The 21,729-nt window shown below is 42.8% G+C and overlaps 1 protein-coding gene across 1 annotated transcript in view; it reads right to left on the bottom strand.

The window, feature by feature from the left end:
* Positions 1 to 21,729, bottom strand: part of GALNS (galactosamine (N-acetyl)-6-sulfatase) — a 46,122-nt gene that overhangs the window by 11,064 nt on the left and 13,329 nt on the right. Inside the window, exons 9-12 of the mRNA XM_074158015.1 lie at positions 21,337 to 21,440; positions 15,022 to 15,158; positions 12,184 to 12,286; positions 3,501 to 3,622 (exon numbers count right to left, since the gene is read on the bottom strand). Of these exons, the coding sequence (XP_074014116.1) occupies positions 3,501 to 3,622; positions 12,184 to 12,286; positions 15,022 to 15,158; positions 21,337 to 21,440 (466 nt within the window). The remainder of the gene's footprint in view (positions 1 to 3,500; positions 3,623 to 12,183; positions 12,287 to 15,021; positions 15,159 to 21,336; positions 21,441 to 21,729) is intronic.

Genomic DNA, 21,729 nt, shown 5'->3' with positions numbered 1-21,729 from the left:
CTGCAGGCATGTTCATGCCCTACCTCATCCTGCAGCCATATAAATATCGAGCTTGTCCGATGGTGCCAAGCTTCTCTCAACGCTAGGATCCCAGGGTCCTGTACTTCTCAGGAGAGTCCTCCTCCTTCCAGGAGGGAGGGGGATAAAATCTTGGTAGTGAATGATGCTAGCACTGGGCATGTCAGACCTGAAGGTCAACTACAGGACAAGAATCTTGCTCCATCCAGTCTGTTGATGTGATGATGTAAATATGCCATCACCTGGGCAAGCTCAGGCAGCATGAGAACTCAGAATGTGTATTTGGCACTGCTATGAATCCCATCTAACAAAATGCAAAGTCTGTGAGGCTGTTGGATTGCCGGGCTGAAGCTTCATCCCAGACTGAGAAACATCAGTAATTATCTTTCAAGGCAAAGGGGTAAACGCAACAGTGTCCCTTGGCAGAAGCTGGAGTGCAGGAGGCAGGGTCCTGCCAAAACCAGAGGGGCAACAGTGGGAAGAAACAGTCACAACCCTGTTGGGAGGGTCTGTTCCTAAAGTCAGACACGCAGAGGGATGCATGCACAGCCTTACATGAAGGGGAACGTAAGTGCAGGGTGCCATATGGCTCAGAACTGCCAGACGTGTCCTCAACATGATGACAGGACCTGCCTGTAATTGCCCGACCAGTTTTTCCACCGCATGAAAGTGCTCCTGTGGGAGATAAGCTTTTGCTGATATTGTTTCCAGGCAGGCTCCAGGAAATCCAGTGAGCTGTGTCAGGAAGAGGAAGGACTTGTCCTGCTTCACCACAAAACCCAGAGAACTGAAAATTTTACGTGCTGTCTCTAGATCTTGAAGGGCTTGCATCTTCAGTGATCCCTTTAGCAGCCAGTTCTCCAACAAAGACTGAAAAGGCTAATCCCCATGTTATGAGATGAACTGAAATCGCAGCCCTGAAAAAGTCTCTTCATGTCACACAGTACCTTGTGTGCAGTGTCACAACCCAAAGACATTTCAGATGAGATGCCTGAGCATAAGTGTCCTGCAAGTCAAGAGTGTTGCTGCAGTTGACTGAGCTGACTGATTTCTAGGATGCCCTGGCTCCGAGATCCCCTAGGATCCTAGAAGGAGCCCAAATATATAAGCAGTAAATCTCTCTGGAGGTGCGTGTGATGCCTGGGCACTTCTTACTGGTGGTTTTGCATGTGACCCCACTTCACACTAATGCAAATCAAGAGATATGGCAGACTATTAAAATCATTTCAGGGAGAAGAAAAGGCTGCACTAAAATAAGGAATAAATGAAATAAAAAATTAGTAAAAGCAGGCAGAGAGAAGAGGGCATCAGTGTGCCGTGCTGCTCCTTCACAGCAGCAGAAAAATTAATAAAATGCAGTACAGACTTAACCAAGCAAACTGGTAAATTATATAGAAGAGGGAAAGAGATCAATAAATCAGGGGTGCAATGCAAATTTTTCTAAATGCTTTGGCAACATAATAATGCACCAGAGGAGCCAAGCTGGAGAAAGAGCTGTATGATACACCCTATTCCTCCAGGGCTGCAGGAGGATGAACAGGGGAGCGTGGCCAACATGGACCATGAACACACAGAAACCTTGGGCTGGAGCACAAGCGATATGAGCACACCCAGCATGTACGGACAGACAGATGCACGCTTGGAGGAGAATGCTGGATTCCCTTCTGAGAAACATTAGTGTCGGGACTCCCAACAGGCTGTCTGCCAAGGGGGATAATTAAGCTAAATAAAAATACACAACAGTAACAGCTCCACAAATGAGTATAATTTAATTACCACATTCGATATAGGAGACCCACTTCCCATGAGTTTTCCACTGTGACCAGAGAGGAGACAATAGCAACAGAACGTGCTGCAGAAAGGAAGATTCATTTACTAAAAAGAGGCTTTCTATTAGGGTCTGCATATTAAACAACATCACAGCTTTCCATAATCATGTCATAATCTTGCCATAAAATTCAATCAAAGCAACAGCTTGTGAGTGTCCAAAAATCAATGGAACCATATGAGAAATGATTGCAGATGTAACACTGGGATTTATTTCAATGCTCAATCCAGGGTGGCGGTAAGGAACATCTAAATAACAGGGAAGCAGGTGTCCTGCAAACACCTCTTAGGAAAGAGCTCCTCTCCCTCAAATTCAGAGGAAACGCAAACAGTAGGCACACTACAGTTCACTTAATGTTACCCATTTGCTTGATTTTTGGAAAAAGAGGTCATTTCTATCCAATCCTGTTGTTAAACCAAACAGGGCAAAGTCTCATCTGGAATCCCAAGTCAGTAGCATGGTTTCAGTGAGCTGAATTTAAAATACAGAAGCTGCAGATTTGCCTTATTCATTAGCGCCGAAATGCAATAGAAAGTGAGAGCTAACATGCTGGGCTTCTGACAAGCTTTATACACTGTGTAGTGCACCTCTAGGGTGCTCGTCTGTTAAGTGAGAGAGAAGTGAAAATATTTTTCCTCCCCTTCTTTCTCTAGTGAAAACACTTAGTGGACAGCTCAGGCTCAGTTCTTTTGAAAGTAATGGAGCGAGTGTATCCACTCAATTATTTAAAACAGTTGAGTAATTGCAGTCCTGTCAGCTCAGAAAACATCTCTCTGTTAAAGCTGCTGCGCAAAACCATTTCTGTGCAGAGGGTCACAGTAGCACCAGTTTTCTCTTCATTTATTCCCACATTCTGTGAGCCAGAGCCACTGGTGAGGGATGAGGCTGCATGCCCCCGTTTGCAGCTAGTTTTGCCGCAGGGTAAGACTCAATCAGTAGACGGAAGGAAGGAGGGAGGGAGGTGGGGACACCTTGGGAGCTTTTTTGGAGGTGGCAGGTTTATATGTGGGCTGTGCTGGCTGATGACTACATAAATCCTTACAGAAATCTCTCAGGGCATGGTGTGTGCTGTAGATAAATACTACAATAGTAGGCTTATAGGAAAATGGATTCAGACAGCCAAGAGAGTCCAAGGATAGAACAGAATTGGGCACAAAGTCCTCTTGCTAAAGACCCGCTGGAGAAGCTCCTTTAGCATGGGCTAGGAGATTGGAAGGTTACCGCATTTGCCTTCCACAGATTCCAATGCACAGAGGAAAAACACTACAGAGTACGCAAAGATTATTCGATGTTTCTTCCCTAGCCCCAAAACATGCAGAAAACCACAGCTCACCAGCACCGCTGCTTTATTCCACAGCTGCCCTGCACTCAGTCCTGTCCTGTCCAAAAGTGTGCATTTTCCCTCCCCCGTCAGGGGTGGCAGGACACAGAACAAGAACAACCAGACTGACAAGTCGAGCCATGGACGTGTGCACATCTAACCTGATCCTTTGAAAATGAAGGTTTGTTCCTTTCTTTTTACTACTCTCACCAGTAATGGCTTTCTGGGACAGTTTTCAAGCAGATTGCAAGAAGCAACTACCAAGGCAAATGAATTATATAAAGCATACACTGACAGCGCTACGAGTTTTCACATCTTCCTTAACTGGCTCACCTTAATGGGTACTTCTCTCCAGGGTCCCTCCCCAGGTGGAAAAGTAATGGCAGGTTAGTGTGCTCCTCCTGTGTATGTGTTGTCACTCCAGAGACATTCTGTCCAGGACAGAAATCAATGCCCTGCAGTGAAGAGGAGAGAGTTTATCAAGGGTGAAGCAGGGGAGGGAGAAAAGTTTTAGCTGATGCCACTTTCAGCAGCACCTTGCTCCAATATACCCACAAAACCCAGAATTATTTTAAACCAAGAGTCAACTTCAGTCTGCAAAGTGGATTCTGATCCGATAGGGTAAAGTAAGGTGACAATGTTGGCATTGCACTGACATAAAAACCAAAGCAGGCCTTACATTCTTGCCTTATAAAAAAGTAATCTCTCTAAAATATTCATTAAAATGAAAAGGCAAAACAGAAGACAAAGAGGTGAAACCATTTAATCATAAAAATTCTGCACCTGCAAAGTATCTTCTCTCTTTGGTTTCTATGGCTCTGAAATACAGAGAGGATCAGATCACTTGGCAGTTCTGATGAAAAAGCAACAGTCCCAGAGGAAACATCCAGCCAAACCAAGGGGCATCACCCTGAGAGGCAATGGGCACCTGCTAGCCTCCCTGAAAACTCAGCTTGACACCTGACACCAGACCTGAAGGATCAGTTTCACTCAAGAACAAAGCCAATCTGGTTAAAGAAATGGATGCATTTGTTGATCTGATTCATAGTGTCTCACCTGAGGTACTCACACGGGAAGGAGAGTTGGGCTGAAAGAACTGTATTAAGTCTGAAGATGTTCCTGTCACTAACATTCAAGTCTATGGGGTGAGAAGTTGGGATTTTCCCAGTAGCGGCAGTGGATGTGGAGGGTACAAGTTCTGGCACTCTCCCTTTGCTTGCAGCAATGGGCTAAAGTGCTCACTGGCCACCGATGGACTGAGCTAGCCACTGGCTCACAAGCCCAGAGCAGCGAGCTCTCTGCATCTGCCCTTGCACGCCTTGCCAGGCTGCATCTCCCAAAGCCCAGCCGGTTATTAGCCAGGTGTCGAGCTCCCTAATCACCTAGAGCCTGGCCTGCAGTCTTGAGGACTAACAGAACCCATTTAAGCCCTGGGAATAGCAAAAAATGCAAAGCACTAATTTCACTGAACAGCAAATAAAGCAGGGGGCCCCACAGACCAGCAAGGACTAGCACCAAATGGACTTGTTAAAGCCCGGTTTTACAATTCCAGCTAACATGCTGCGCTCCTTACAATACCTCAAAATGCCCCAAGACACAGACAGAGACATGGAGAGAAGGTAAATGGGAATATTTCAATGGAGGTGGGAAAGCAGCTGTAGCATTTGCTTATAAAACAAACAAACTGAAAAGGCTCTCTACAGATGTGGGTAGGATTTGATTGGCAAACAATTTTCTAAAAATATCCAGTGTTTTTAATGGACAGCTGGTCAGTGGAGCAGTTAATATTCTGCTTTTCAATAAAGCAAGAAGTTTAGAAGCCCATGAAATCCCATTTATCTGCACAGAGCTATAGATTCCTGAATCACTGACTGGAAAAATAAGAGAGTTGCTTGATAGGTTGTAGTGGCCGACCAATAATGGACTTTAAATGGATACAAAAATGATTGACCTTTCCACCTTGTGACACCACAGGCCTCTGAAACACAGTGAAAAACAGACTTTTATTTTTATTTTTTCAAAAGGAACAGTTAATGAAAAGGTATCAAAGCCTACATAATATCCAAATTATAATTTGGATGCAAATCAAACAAGCAATTTAATTAAGAGCCTGCTAATTGGTACAATGCTCTTCGGCTGCAAAAGCTTTAGTTTGAAAGAAGATTTTTAGTCCCTTGAGTATTTGTTTATACATTGCTCTGTTTATATTTTATCTTTTGTTTCTTATAAAATCCTTGTAGCTGAGACTTCAGAACACAGCCCAGGCTACATCCCAAAGACTCCCAGGAAAGATAGCGCTGTGACAACTTGCCTGATGCCACTAGCCAGAAGCTATCTGTCTTTCTAATCTAAGCACTCAATGCCCTCTTCAAAAGTAGACTACTGGGGAAAAAATAAAATAAGTAAAAAATAAAAAAAAAATCAAGCATACCTTTTTATGACATTGATGAATAACTCTCTTTAAATGTGGCTGAAACCACCCTTGAAATTTCTAAGGCCTTTCAAGTTTAGCTCCACAAATAAAATTGACTATTATTATTTTTATGTACCATATGACCGCCAATATTCAACCTACAGGCAGCAAAAAATATTTTCTACCGGCTCATGAACAAATGAACAAAAAATAAGAGGTAAAATTATATCCTCATACCCCTGATGAAGGCATTGTCGTGCAGCAGAGTAGGTAATTCACTACAGATACAGCTAGAGGAGCCCAGTCTTCTGTCCCTTAATTTATCATCCACAACTCTATGTAATTATTTTTTTTTTGTGTAAGTCAAAGCATTTTCAGTTCTCAGGATGGAAAGAGAAACATCAGCTATACCAGCAAGCTGAAAGTCTGGGATCCCCAACTCTGGATTGCTTTTCTTTTCTGGAGCAAACCCAGTATAAATTAAATCTGCTTGAAATTTGAGAAGTATTTAAAGACAAGACAATACACATTCTGGAGCATCTGGACAATGCCTCCGGTTGCTTGGAGAGTGTGCAAATTTGGTCACGTGTGGTGCTGGGGTGGAGGGAGATGTCAAAACTCCTTGTCTATGTCTTGGATGGGAGAGAAAGAGCTGCCCTCCAGCTCTGCTACACCAGGCAGGCTGCAGGACAGCAGACCTGGTGAGGAAGAGTACTCTTCTCCCAGGCGCTTCAATTGGTGAAGGCTGCTAGAGGACAACTTTAAACATCACCATTTTGATTTTGGATCATTTCTTGGTCTTCATTAAACAATTTCTTTTTTTTCTCTTGTAAAAGCCTGATCCGACAACATGCCCCACAGACCCCAAGAACACTGCAGGCTTCAACAATAAACGCAAATATGCCAAATTCTCAGCTGGAGCGAAAGCCACATCGTTCCACGGGCAGCAGAGGAGCCCTCCCCATTTATGCTGACGAAGGGACTGGTTTCAGCTTTCTGGCACTGCCAAGAGGACGGCAACTTCATCCAAAAATAAAGCTGTGTTTTGTCGGAGAAGAGCAAAGAGGTAGCTATACCTGCCCTACCCACCAGGATAACAAACCCCAAATCAACTACCACTTCATCTGCTGTTATTTCTTTAAGCTATTTATTTGGCAGACTGTTAATAACAATATGCAGGGGATCAATAGCCAGTGAAAGCACATGCATAATATTTTAGGCTGCTGCTATCCAAGGTAATTTGCATGTTTACAGGTAACACTGATCAAACAAAGTAGAAAGGTCACTCCCTGTGTTTAACCAAATTCTTGCATCTTTTCTCCTCAGTTATAAAAGCATGAAAGCCAAACCAGAAGATCCTATTTAGAGCATGTTAGCTCTGTGCCTTCTAAAGGAGCCCATAAAAGAGCATCAGATGGCAACCAGAAATAGCTCAGCTCCTGCACCCGGTCTCTTCCACAGGCACAGTGTTTTGCACCACTGCAAGAAATGTTTGCTGTAGGAGAAATTCCAGCAATCCTTTTCAAAAAAATAAAAAAAACCCACAAAAACATTTCCCACATCAGGTAAACCTTTCAGTGAGCACGTCTTTCTGCCCTGCTCCCCAGCAATGGTGTAACCTGGATTGTTTTTCTGTTCTTAAGATCTAGCAGCTATTGGTTGCACAGCTTATGCTTTAATTTCCAGAGCAAATGGACCACAGATGCTATGTCAATATAGACATGAGACAAATACAGCCGGTTGCCAGTTTGGGCTCTCCGCCAAGTGATGGAATCACCACTTGTGTTAACGTAAGCCCTCTGGCAATTCGTCACCCTGGCGCTATCCCAGATCCCTCCGACTTGACAAGCGGCTGCAGATTTTGATAGCGGCGCAGCAAATCTGGGCTCTGTCTCCTGGTCATGTCTCCTCATTCCGCCACACAAAACCCAGAGCAGCAAAACCGTATTAATATTGGAAGGAGAAAAGAACAGCAGTTAATTAAAGCCAGGAACGTTGTTTCTTGCTGTTTGCCACAGCACGGGTAAGCAGCCGTTCTCACTCTCTTGGCAATTCCTGGAAAAAGCTTCCCAAAGCGGAGCTCTGAGTGACCAGACACCTGAAAGTGTGACTGCCAAGCTTCAACCCTGTTGAACAAAAATTGCTTCTAATGTGTTAACTGTCTGGAAGAGACCCCAGAAGATGGGCAGGATCAGCAAGCCTCCAGCGGCTCTCAAGCAGAAGCGATCAATGGCTAGCTCATATGCTCAGAGGACCACAATCAAATGTCATTATTTGTGAGGTTCTACTTGACTTCACATCCCCCTTGCAGAAAAGGCTTTATCGATCCCTTCACGTTGAGGAGAAGGGCAATCAGACAGACTGCGGCAGGAATAACCCCTTTGGCATTTTACATTAAAACAATAGGGTCTTCTGGCAGGCACCTACACCAATCATTTAAAGACACAGGAGCTCTCATGAAAAACCACTGAAGACTACTAACAAGATACTAAGCTGACAGCAGAAAGGTTGATGTTATCAGCCACTCTCCAATGAACTAAAGGGTGTTTTCCACATTTTTTCTTAATTATTTTTTCCCCTTCTTGCATCGCTGCTCTCGGAGGGCACAAGAGCTCTTCTCTGCTGGACAGTCTCTGTGGCAGGCAGAGGGAAGGAAATTTCCTTTCTCCTGCTAGCTCACACTCCTGCCTTCTCTACATAGCATTAAATTAGGGAATTCCTGAAGGACTTGCTGGTTGCTTACACAGATCCATAGAGAATACCCATCTTTTCCCCTTTCAAACCTCTCCTTCCAAACAAGGAAGATGAAATGTACTTCTCTCTTCAATCCAGCGGACAAAATAATTCATAACACTGCAGACTATGAGCGTTCATATTTCAGGAACAGAAAGCTACGCACCCAGTGTCGTGGCTGTGGGCACTGGTAGCAATAAAACAGAGATGCCAAGTTTGCCTGCATTATTTGTCATTCACTCTGCAATCCAGTTCAAATTTGGTAATGAACAAGAACGATTTACAGGCTGAAAGGATGGATGATGAGAGCAACAAATACAGCATTTTACAGGAGACTTCCAGTAAAAGTCCTGTGTGGATTGTGCCATACAGGAGTGGGAGCTCCCCAGGTTTATCCTTAGAGTTCTTACTTCTGCTCCAACACACAACTCATGTGGCTGTTTTTATCCCTGCCGATTTTTGCTACAAGAAGAAAGATGGTCAATAATGGTGGAAGAGCTTATGCGCTGATATCCACCAGTCCTAGAGCTATAGGGACTCTGGGCTTGTGCAGAGTGAAGATTTCTCTCCCTCTACCAAACTATTTTAAAATCTTTAACTATGTAAAAATATAAACATGTTTTTCAAGTAAAGTTTCCTTTCACCCACCTCTGTCCCATTTATCACCTATTAAATGTCAGATATGTCAAACTTCGTAAACATGAGCCACCTGTACGAAGGGAGACGGAAGCCAGGTAAACAGACCCAAATAAGTGTCCTATGCGATCTACAGGAAAGATGTCCCACAGAGCGCTGACCCTCACTTGCTTCAGCTGAGTGAGCCTTCCCTTTATGCTTTCAAGAGACTAACCATTCAAGAATGCAAGTTACCCAAGTAATCAAGTTAAGGCAGCAGAAAAGACTCCAAGAGTTCATGAGAGGAGTCAGACTGGAAAAAAAATTGCTTGGGGGTTAAAAAGCAAATATACAAGCAAAAAAATAGGAACAACAGAACACCACACTTAAGCTTTGTGAAAGAAGACAAATTTTAATCCCAGGCCATGAGGCAGAGGATGCAGACCAGTAAGGACACGTTAATGTCATGGGAGCCTAAGACGACTGTAAACCTGTGTACTGCTTGCATGGGATCTTTCCAGTGTAAATATTCCAACTCCCATATGGAGAGAAGCATTCATATCCTTGTTATGCTTTCCTAGGCTTTGCTTTCTGTAAGCTGCTTCTCTCTGGTACATTTTTATTTGTATATACATACTTTATTACTTAACTAACTTATACCGCATACAAAGGCATAGCTTTCCAGGTTAGAGGCCAAAATTGCACACATTCTTTTTAGTTAATCCTGAAAGACCTGGTAGTTCTAAACAGACCCAGGACATGCACTAATTTCACATTTTCCAACATCAACATGAAAATGTGGTTCTGGCTGCTTTAATGGTATAATCTCATCTACAAGTCAAACAAAAATGCACAAAGTGTGGATTAAAAACAGTGCAAGTTTTCTGTATCAATGATTTCCCACACTGCCAATTAACAAGGGGATTTTGAAAATGAAAGGAGGTTTGGCTAAAACGTGCCACGTATCTGTCACAATAATGAGATACTCAGCTACCCATAAAACAAACCTCTTAAAAATTTGCAGACAGCTGTTTTGACACATTTGGCCAACTACAGACCTCTTTCAAATGGATGGCACGTCAACCAGATATGTCTGTTTATTCCAGGTCTGCGTTTGGACCTTCACGCAGGAAGAGTTTCACATTTGAGAGTCTAATAAATCATCACATTGGATTCACAATAAGGTAAGAACCCATGCAAAAGATCATACAATTAACAAAGCCTCATTAGCTGAAGTTCTACCAGGATGGCAAATCAAACTTATTGAACAGCAAACCTGCCGACAGTCAGATTCCTAATGCCACATACGTGCATGTATTTAAATGTTTTTCAAATGAAATTAGCAAACCAATTGGCCTTTTTGATTCTGGCAGCAAAACCATAGTCCAATATGAACACAGCTGAGAACACCAGTCACTGAAAGAGGCAACTGTGTCCTAAGGTGAGTTCGCAAAACTCCTAAAACAGGACTCAGAACTGTGGAACTGTTCTGCATTCTGATTTATTTCTATTTTTAAACTTGCAGGGCTTCTAATTAACGGCTTGAGGACATGAGAAGAACTGGAACAAATTTCAGCCTCAGCTTCCTCTGCATGTTGTTAATGGCTGGTCTGTCCACTAATGTGCTCCAATTTTACCCACATCAACCACATGTGATACAAGCTGCAGGAAAGCAAGTGAATTTTTAATCATCTCTCTGATGTACAGTATAATTGCTGACTTTTATCAGACAGTAGTTAAACAAAGACTCAGAAAGAAAGAAACATTCCTTAATTGCACAACTGCCATTGCTCACAGTAGGAGAGCCTTTGAAATGAGTAACTGGTCCCCATTATCATGACTACACACATACTCAGACATGTACAAATCACTTTAGATCAACGTTGACGTTTATTTATTTCCCAACTAGGTATGTAAGTGTGTGTATGTGCTTATATTGCAACGGAGAGCAATTATCCATGTGTGACATTATCTTCCACGCACATGGGAAAAGCATGCCTCTGAGCCTGTGCGTGTACCCACAGGCACGCACATACAAGCTCTCAGAGTCTCTCACACAGGGAAAAATCATCCATGCTGTGGCACATGTAATATATGGGTTTTACTTGCATACTAACCTAGACAAATACATTATCTCATTTTAGCTGTGTAGAATTAGCATTGAGACGGAGCGCGCAATGCATTTCTGGAGCCAACTTTCCTTCTTACCCTGTGTAAAACAGAAACTTTGACTCCTGGAGCATTACAGTCTTTAAAATAGAAAAAAAACGTATTTACAGCCCTGAATGTAAATTACTCCCTTGGAGCTGACGCTTCCTTCTACCCCCAGGACATCCCCATGAAAAGAAACCCTGCACTTTTACATCCGCAAATGTCACCACACTTATTTCTGCACCTGTGATGCCTTGAGGACCCACCATAAGTTTAAAAAAAAAAAACAAACATAAAAAAAATAAATCATACAAACAGTCCCTCCCCAATACCAGCCTGCTGTCAAAATTGCTGAGAGGTGTGCCATAATGCATTTAGTTCATGTCTAAAGGTATAATCAGCAAGGCACATGTGTGAACCTGCCATTCAAGAAATGCCCCAGAGTTTAATACCCAAGTCTGAGGCAAGAAAGATACAAAAGAAGCAAAATAATAGCATTTAACATCCCATTGTGAGAAGATCAGCCAGGAAATTACAAAAGCTGTGCTTATTTGGCAAATAAAATGTTTTACATCTTATAGAGTGATATGGGCTTGCAAAAGTGCTGATAATAGATTAAACACATGTACTCTACTGTTTTCAACAACTGCTGTTCTTTCCACTGTGTGGTTCCTACGGCTTTCCTTTTCCCTTTCAAGAAAAAAAACCAACACACTAACAAACCCACCCCTTTTCCATTTAAACAGTTCAGGGCACAGGTCTTTTGTACTAGGTATTGTGAGATACATGATCAATTTGGCATCGGACTCCAAACTTTGTAGAGGTACACATGAAAACTCAGAATTCAGCAGGGAAAGAAGGGGCATTAAGTGCTGATTAAAGGAAGCACCCTCAGAACAACTCGAATTTTGCTCATTTTCCTCTGCTTGTCTCTGGCTTCAGTAGAGGGGTGCTGTGACACAGTACCCTTAGATTTTGCAGTTGAGAATAAAAGGCTGGCTTGCAAGTGCACAGTGACATTCCCCAATTTAAAACTCTGTTTTAAAGGATTATTTTTCCCCAGGAAAACGAACGATACCAGGGCGCAGGTGGGTGTCCTGTTACCTTGCTGTATTCCTCCCAGGAGTTGCTCCAGGTCCAGTAGTGAGCCTTGTAAAGCCCGACCCTCACCGCCATCATCTCGTTGCCACGATAATAGAATATGGGCCTGAGAAGGAGAGCAAAACTGCATGAGAAACACCAACGCATCGGGCCTGGGCAGCCACCGCCGCAGGCCTGGGCAGCCACTGCCGCAGGCAGCCACGCTGATAAGGGAGACAAACACTTCAATGGCGTCTGACTTCCGATTCGGCTATCAGTCAGAAACAGGCTGCCTCCTAATAGTCTCCACTGCAAGGTTTTCAATTAACATTTTTTAAAGTGTTCATCAAGTTGAGAGCTCACATGGTGCAAAAAATGAAACATTATACAGCTTGGCTGCCAGTGATTGTTAATCCTTGAACTATCAGACCCTGTTATTTCCTATAGAGCGTGCCGATTTAAACACCAAATGTCTCAGAAGTGGCGTGTGTGTGCATCAGAGAGAAACGGGGATTCACAGACTATGTGATGCTCAGCCTCCTCGTTACGGCAGCACTAAGCTATGTGCCGTTAGTGTCACACGGACAGGGTGGCCGGGGAGGATACCAGATGCTGGCCTGTGCTGGATGACATCTCAGAAAAACTCCGAATTGAAAAACCCGGCAGCCAGACATGCTTTATTTTTAACTTCTGTTCATTTTTTTCCCCAAAACCTCCCTTTGCATCATCTAAACATACCACTGAAAACTGCATTTTTTTTTTCCCCCCAGGTTCTCCTAATTAAAAATACATTTTAGAAATGCACTTTACTCAGAGCATTTGATCTGCACCCATGTACATGCTGGGCATCCCAGCAATGTTTCTGTTGGTTTCCCCAATAACACGCTCTTGTTTCTTGAGGGAACAGTACAAATTTTTTACAGAAACGTACTCTCTGCAGGAGAGAGGTTTGATTTGTTGGTGCAGCTCGTCACACAAGGACATCAGACTTAGTCAGCTCTTCTCTCCAGTTGTTTCAGGCTGCTGACAGGGTGGGATCGTGAAGCCGTTTATCACTATAGGTAGAGTACATACATCTTTGTCTTTCACTCAGAGATACCACTTGGCAAAACCTACTCACTCCGGTTATGCCACCTTGAAAAACAGTCCCTAAATACAAGATAAGATTAAAATCTCCACATCTGAATGTCAGGAGTGGCCTTAGATCTCTTCTATTTTAAAATTGTAGCCTCCCCTGCAGGTTCCTTGCATAAACAATGAGCCTTTCTCCTTTGTCACCAGGAACTGCCTGTGAACAAAGGGGACACTTGCTGCCAGCAGTGCATATTCCTGCATCCTTAACGCACCTGGTGAAATAAAGGCAGCTTGAGATATCTGCCAAAATGCAGATTCTGATCTAAACCAGTCCCATTAACAAAATAAAAAGCCCAAACAAACATACCAAAAAATACGACAGTCTCCTTTTCACTGTCAATAACACTATTTGACAAGCTTGTATGTGCCCCTTTGAGTGAAGGTGTGGGGGTTAGGTTTTTGCTTTTTTTTTTTTTTTTAAATATATATTTTCCATCTTTGAAAGAAAAAAAAAAGAAGATTACGGCTTATACTCAAAATTCTGCTACTACGGATTTCTTTTTTCCCTATTCACCTTTTCCTTTTTTAGTTTGAAAGAACACGAGAACTGCATCACCTACAAAGTTTTTGGGGACTGTAGGAACTGTGACCTGATCAGGTCTGGGGGAAAAAAATAAAAATAAGGGAAAAAAAAAATTAAAAAACAAGAAGGAAAAAAAGAAAAAAGAAAAAAAGAAGAAAAAAAAAGAAAAAAGGAGGGGGAAAAAAGAAGGAAAAAAAGAAGGAAAAAAAAAGAAGGAAAAGCCACCGTGTGCCCTTAGTGACTGTTATTGTAACACAAACAGTAGCGGTTCCAAGGTGTTGGTGACCACAATGAAATTCGCTTTTAAAACAACAAAGCAACTTCACAAACTTTCAGAAGTAAAGATGGGATAAGCTGTGTTTGAGGAACCTGCAACGCCCCATGTAAGCCACTGGCTGAGCTCTCAGGTAATACTATAAGCAATGATTTTGCTTAACAGGCACAAAAGCAATTTTATGGAACAAAGGCTTACATCCAACACAGAAAAGAACTCAAATATGTTTTCCACGCGTATATTTCCTTGCTACCTCACAGACAAAGAATACGTTTGTATTCAGATTTCCTGGTCTGCCAAATTCCTCATCAAAATCATAACCACAAGACCCCTCCTGACCTCCAACCCTTCCATTGAGAGATCCGAGGATATCTACTGTCAAATCTTAGTGCCTGTACCCAACAGCTGGCAGCACCCCTCCATGCCCAAAAAGACTCCTGGTCTTTAACCCAAATCTATTCTTGCAAAAGCATCCACAGAAACAACACGTTGGGAGGAGGTGATCACCCGCAGCAGCCCAGCCTTCATCCCCCAACCTCTCTCAAGCAGGGGCTATAAAGACCCAGCATATACTCTTGGATGTTTTTCCAGTAATAAATAATGTATTCTCCCCTACCCAGGCTACAGTTCTCAGGCTTTTATCTCCCCTATTGCCATATGTTGTTCCAGGGATCCCTGCTAACCCCCTGACATTTTCATCTGTCCCCAGACTCCACTGTATGGCAACATGCCACATGTCAGGAAATCCCACCTCTGCTTTCTCCACCAGAGAATTAGCACATAGTGTAAAGCTCCACCTCACTGAGCAGGAGCAAAGATGCATCAATTCAGTTTATAAAACATTGCTGTAAACTTGATTTAAAAAATAACCCAAGATTTGGCATGACTCCACTTTGGAGGCAAGAGTCGGAGCTCCGGGCTCATAACTAACCTGTCAATTAGCTTGCCCTGCAAGATGGCAGGTAAAAGGTCGATGCCATCAATCTGTCTGTCACTGGGAGGCTGCAGTCCTGCCAGGGAGAGGCTGGTGGTGAAGAGATCCATCACGTTGCCCAGCTGATGACTGACCTGAAAAATCAACAGAAACACATTTGCAAGAAGACCTTCAGTAAAAGCTAAAACGAAACAGGCTGGTTTCCAAAGCAGAAGTATTGCTTCCTGAACCTCCTTCTCTGCTAAGCATCTTATGAGACTATCTCCCTTTACGGTGCTGCAGTCACTAACAAACCTCCCATCAAAATAATAAAGGAGATGAACCAAATGCAAATGCTCCCTGTAAATGAAGAACTATGGATCATTTTTTCATTTTCCTTTCTTTCTTACCACTTCTCTATGCATGCACTTACAGGAGCATGTTTTTGCAGAGTTCAACTTCATTTAGCAAATTCCAAGTCATTTGTAGATTGAAAAATCAGCACTAAACCAAGAAAAACACCAGTCCTTGATTTGTTCCCTCTCCAGGTCTTCTCTGGAGTCCAGAATACCCTAAGAGAGCTCCCAGAAAGCACAGGGATAGATGGATAATAACAAAAAGAGCCCGATTACTTCATCTGCAAACCATTTCCAACAATTCAAGAACTGTAAAGTTGTGGTATTTTTAGTATATATTTTAATAAGGGAGAAAAACATCTGGTTTTGGCTCCAATGGAGATGTGCAAGCTTCTTTCCTACCCCCATCCCCCTTGCTTTTTTTTTTTCCCCTTCCTTAATTGGAAGCCATACTTATCTCTCTGGTCTTAATAATTTATATTTTAAAAATCTCAAAAGTCTGTTCTGACTGATTCTTTCTGAGTCTTTGCTCCCATCCTCCTTGTGGTATGCTACAGTTATCTGCTGTAGGATGTTTAATTAGCGAGCGGCACACTAAATTGAAGCAGATACATTCAAATCAAAAGCAAGACTGTTTTGCACCAGGATGCACAAGCACAAGATGCAACATGAAAAGAGCCTTTTCAGCCGCACCACTTGCCCGGAGACAAGAAGCCATTGGATACAAGCCCACATCTGTAAGTACAGAAGCACTTTCTGACTGAAATCCAAGTCCTAGCAGCAGCCTTGCAATTGTCAGTGTGAACATTACGATGCTGGGACTATCAACGACTTTTTATCTCCGAATCCTCTTTTTACTCACAAACAGACCCCCAGCCTGTAAGCTGACACTAATTATTTAAATATGACAACAAATGATTACATGATAAATGAATTTTTGCAAAATGCTGGCTCTAGAAAAATAAAACAGAAGGGAAAAATGCCATTTTTGCTGGGACACTAAGCCTTTTATTAAGAGGCTGGGCTGAAAAAAGTCAACACAAAGGAAGAATTAACAACTTTAAAAAAAAGAAACTGGAGAAAGCAACATGCAGGGGACTGATTACAAGTTTAACATTACAATATCACATTACTTGATTACAGTAATTTTCATTTTTAATGGCTTTCATTCATCAAAAGGTGTTGGCAGGAACACAATAACACAATAATATTAAAGCTGCATACAAGAACACTTCCACAGCTCTTAAGAAGAGATCAAAGTGCAAAGCTCTAAGCACAAGGGGAAGCCTGACCATGGAAACCCTTGCTCAGGAAAGCAGTTGGATCAGTCAACCAAGATCAATAGATCTTGCAGAAGGTCTCGGGCATTTGAGGTTAAGCCTTATTCACGGACATTGCTGTAGCAGGCAGCCTGAAAGAGGACGTGCTCAGCCTGTCCTTGTAGGCAGTGACAAATAAGAGATGAGCCCACAAATCCCTCACAAAAAAGCAGATATATACATGAAGCTCCCTCTCTGCATAGAGAAAAGGATGGGAATCTTCATATACACACACAACTGTGGAGAAGGACACAGAACTGAGTCCTCTGATGGGGTAACCCTGCTTCTTGCTCTCCCCAGGGCCATTTGGCAAACACAGAACCAAAGGTGACTGTGTCCTCCACGGGATTAGCTGTTGCAGACAGTGCTGCGTGCTCCTTGGACTGTCACCTCACACAGGCTCTTCTCTGGTCTCCGATGTGCACTCGAAAAGGACCGACATTAAAAAAAAACGCCATGCATTCAAAAAACAAACCCCAAACTAAACCATCAGCTCCCAGCTTAGAGAGCCACCCTCATGAGCCACTGGTGTTGGGAACGCTGCACTCCCTCTGAAGTCAGAGGGGATTACAAGTGCTCAGCATCTCAGCAAAGATGCTCAGTCCCTCGTAGGCTCATCTGCCAGCTAATTTACCCCGAGCATGCCTTCAGAGAGCTGCGGGGTCAGCAGAACACCATATGCAGAGCTCGGAGTCTAATAAACAGGAGGTCTGGCACACGCCTGCTCCCTGACAACTGCTATGTCAGAAGCAGGCGGGCAAACTGGTGTCCAAGACTTTTTGTAATTAGGTCTCTCTGAATTTATAAGGCAAATCCAAAAGTCACAAAATGTGGCTCCATTCCCTCGCCTCAATCTTTTGATAACAGGCAGCAAGAGGCAATCGCTGACCTGAGACTCATGCCTCTAATATCACCTAATTTATACATCGCATTGTGACAATCCTGTGGGGCCACCATGGTCTTCTTGTACTGGCCCTTATTAACCATAACCAGATGTAGATGACTCTCTTTAATCATCAAATTACGTTTCTGGTCTCAGACAACATTTTTCCGTGAAGCAGAGAAAACTTCTTAAGGAAATTAAATGCCCATGCCACAGCCACTTGGATTTATCTGTGCTCTGCAGCACCACATTGAAGAAGTGGGGAAAAAAAAGGTTAATATTTATATAAAACTTTGAAGTATTTTCAGAGGAAAATAAAAAAATTACCATTTTCTCCTGTCAACAGTGCTCTTTCATTCTAGTTGCCTTTCCCATTTTTTTTTTTTTTTTTAAGAAAAGAAAAAGAAAAATCCAGAGAGGGCAACAGCCCAGAGAAAATAAATAATATATAAAAAAGAGTGAGATCAGATATTGCTCGTATCAGTGAGAAACAGCCGGTATTACGCACGTAAGAAAGGATTTTTCCCCCCTCCTTCCCCCCCTTCTTTTTAATAAACTCTCAGTATACACATAACGTCTTTAAGAAAATGAAATCCTTTTGCTGTGGGCCACGTCGCTGGAAGAAATAGTCACCACTGCTGTTATCAGTGCTTTCAAGCTTTAACTCTGAATCAAAGGCGACAATTAATAAAGTCGCCCCCGCCAGGAATGGAAAGGAGGAAAGCTAAATATTTGAAACTGGGTGAACAAATGTCAGGGTGTTTTTAAATAAAATCCTTTTACAGTTATCACAGCGAGCAGACCTGATATCCCTGTCTAATTCAATTTCAATTTGCGCCCCATGGGCGATAGCGAAGAAAAGGTTGCAATGCTGTCTTTGGGTTGATATGTTCTTTTCTCCTTCAGGAAGCAGGCATGAGAGAGGAAGGGGAGGAGGGTGAGGGAAGAGAGGAGGGAGAGGAGGAGGAGGATTCAAATACCAACAGAATATGATTTTTTTTTTTCCAGCTGGATCCTTCCAGAAGGCAGATGTGATGTGGGGAATGTTGAAATGCTGATTTGTTGTGAATTCACCTGGAAAACGTAGCTGAGGAGGAAACTGCAGAAAGGCTGTTTGTATGTGAATAAATATTCCTGATGGGGGACCAGAATTAACTGAATGTTGATGCCAAGAGCAACACGCACTCCCGAGGCATCCCTTTCCCCCAAAAATCTGCAAATCAGCCAACTGCACCAATTATCCTGACCTCTATCAATACCCTGTTAAATGGTCACAATCTTGTCACCTAACTTCTTTTGTTTAAATAAAAAGGTACTCCTTTATTTCAGCAAACAAATGCACCCTTTAACAGAAACAAAAAAAACCCTACTCTATATATCAATAAGTTTATTAATAAACTGCCAGATCCCATCAGCAGAATGACCCTTCCACCCAATAACTGGATTTCACTGGCCAGAGACACAAGTCCTCTTTTTCCAGCTGCAGTTGTGCCAACTGAAACGGCTGCTGGCCTTCTGCCTGCTCCTCAAAATGTCCACAGCTGGGAAAGAGCAACCATTGCACTGGGAGGAACCCCAGCGCAGGAAGGAGGAGTTGACCCTTCAGCTTTATGCTTGGTACTCCTGAGAAGCTCTTTGCTTCCAGCCTGGTCCAGGGTTCCCCAAGCCTTTATTTCCTTCAACTCGTTTGAAAAGAAAGAGCAATGAGAGACTTTGAAGCAGTTTTCCCACATTTTACAGATTCTTGGACTAGAGAGGGCTGAGGCTGACTAGTTTAAACTCGCAGTCAAGAAGGTGTTGAAGCTACAGACTCTGCAAATTACAGAAAAGAAGCCAAAAATGTACTAGCAAATACGTGTCTCTTCACTTACTATGTCAGCAAAAGAGGCAATTATGAAGCAACAACTACAGGTGCCCTCCTGGCCAACGTAGCATGAGCTGTATTACACAGAAGCAATGCCAAACCTCTCACCTGTGGTCAGTGCTGCTGTGGGTACCAGTGCTGGAGCCTCGATGGCAAGAATACAAGCAGAAAAGACATATAAGTAGCTATCACATGTTTACTTATCAATAGCATCGTGTGTGTGGGTCTAACTCGGAGCACATCCTGGGGACAGAGTTCAGAACAGGCTTCTCAAGGTACCCGAGTAGAATCCCAGAGGACATCTGGGAGCGTAACACCTGCACGTGCAGACACTTGGCAGACAGCATCGTCAACCGGAGCCCAGGGTAGGAAGGATTTAAAGTTAAGCACGTGCTTAAGTGCCAAGGATGATATCAGCAGCGGTGGAGGAGGGGATTTTCGGGCACATACCTGCCCAATAAGCCTTCAGCACACTCTCAGCTCACTGAGCACGCATGGGCTCATGATAGTACAGCATCAGTCAGTCCACCCTTCTGTGCAAACACATTAATTCTGCACAGAAATGACTGTTCGCAGGAATTCAAACAGCAGCTTCACTTGTGGCCTCAAGCAGGAAGCCATACATCACACCAGGCTACCGAGAATGCTTTGCACCACATAAAGCTTCACTGCTGCACTACATGCAAAAGACTACCTGAGAGAGGGGCACCAGCCACTTGCAGTTAAAAAAAGAAGCCGGCACAATGATTTCTCTACTCGTGTTCTTAATTATCCTCAGAGTTACTACAATGGAAAGAATTTTTAAATTTGGTATTTACTTGTCCCCATTTATAATGCATGTTTACTTTTAGCACATTATTCAGTTTGGACATGGAAAACAAAACAGTCAGCTTCAGTTTCATGTTCTCGTATGCTAGCCCAAGGCTGTTTAACTTGGCTTGTAAAGGCTTCATGGAAATGTTTAAATTTAAACAAAAAGACTGTTTTCATTGCAAATTAAAAAAATAATAAAACATCCCTAGTAGATTTTGTGAACTCTTTAAAAATGATGAAACCAAACTCCCCTCCTGCCCTCAGCTGCAGATCTAAGCTATCTGACGGCTTCCTCCTAAATGTAAATGATAAATTATCATTATCCCAACTCAATTAAACCACTGAAAAGGAATGTAACTTAGAAAAAATGTTTTATTTATGAATAGTTTACAGTCTTAAGAACAGTGCCCAGTTAATGAAGTATCACTTTCTTCAGGGATGAGAGATGCTCACAAAGGGGAGGGAATCCGTATTATTTACTGTGAACCCTGCCTGCAGAAGAATTGATTGCATCTTTCTTTAATGAGAACTGGGACAAGAGAGGCTGGTAGTGCCACTGGAGGATTATTTTGAAGTGATCATATCTGAATTTGTGTACAGGCAGGAAAGAGCAATAGTCTGGTATCTAGACCTCCCCTAGTGGAACTTTTATCAAACATGAAAGTGAGAGCCGTGAGGGTCAAATCACTTGATACTTCAGGGTACAGAGAGCGCGTGTGGGCAACACACTCCTGCTCTAGACTGGGACACACATTAGCAACGGGTCTTTATACTGCAATTTGTTCAAACATGTAACCCACTGAAAATACTGTGGTCCAAAAGACTTAAGGGTTTAAATAGAGCAGGAAGACAAAAAGACCAGACCACTCGGTGCTCACGGAAGTGTTAATCATAGACACTCTAGATGCAAATTTGCAATAATGAACAGGAATGGCATTGTTCTCTACGGGCAGCATTCAGCTCCTTATTTAGACGGGCGTGTAGACTGACATGGACATGTTAAAAGTCTGATCCAAAGCCCACTGAGCCCAGCGAGTACCATGCCATTCACTTCAGTCCACTTAAGACCGATCAGAATTTTTAAAAGCGGATACTCACCCCTCCTGCAGGTATGTGTCCAGGCCACCAAGCAATAGCTGGCTCTCTCATGCCACCTTCAAAGGTGGTTTGTTTGCCACACAGAAAACGACCATTACTTCCTCCTAGAGAGAAAAGAAGCCATAAAACCCACGATATATGAATACCATCTTTCAAAGAGACACTGTCAACTAGGAACTTTTTAGGCTAGTTTCAAATTAATTTTCATTTCTGCAGGAATGCTTCTTCAAATAACATGTCCAGAGTTGTTTTGGTGGGTGTTTTTGTTATTGTTTTGTTTGGGTTTGTGTTAGGTTTTTTTTAAATATCTCTTTATGATTAAATTTTAGGAGTGTCGTTTCAGGTCAGGGAGAAAGTGACAGTTAAACACAACTTGCTACAACCAAACGAAGA

This window comes from Numenius arquata, chromosome 13 (assembly GCF_964106895.1).
Source record: "Numenius arquata chromosome 13, bNumArq3.hap1.1, whole genome shotgun sequence".
NCBI classification, from domain to species: domain Eukaryota; kingdom Metazoa; phylum Chordata; class Aves; order Charadriiformes; family Scolopacidae; genus Numenius; species Numenius arquata.
This window is presented reverse-complemented; position numbering and strand designations above follow the sequence as displayed.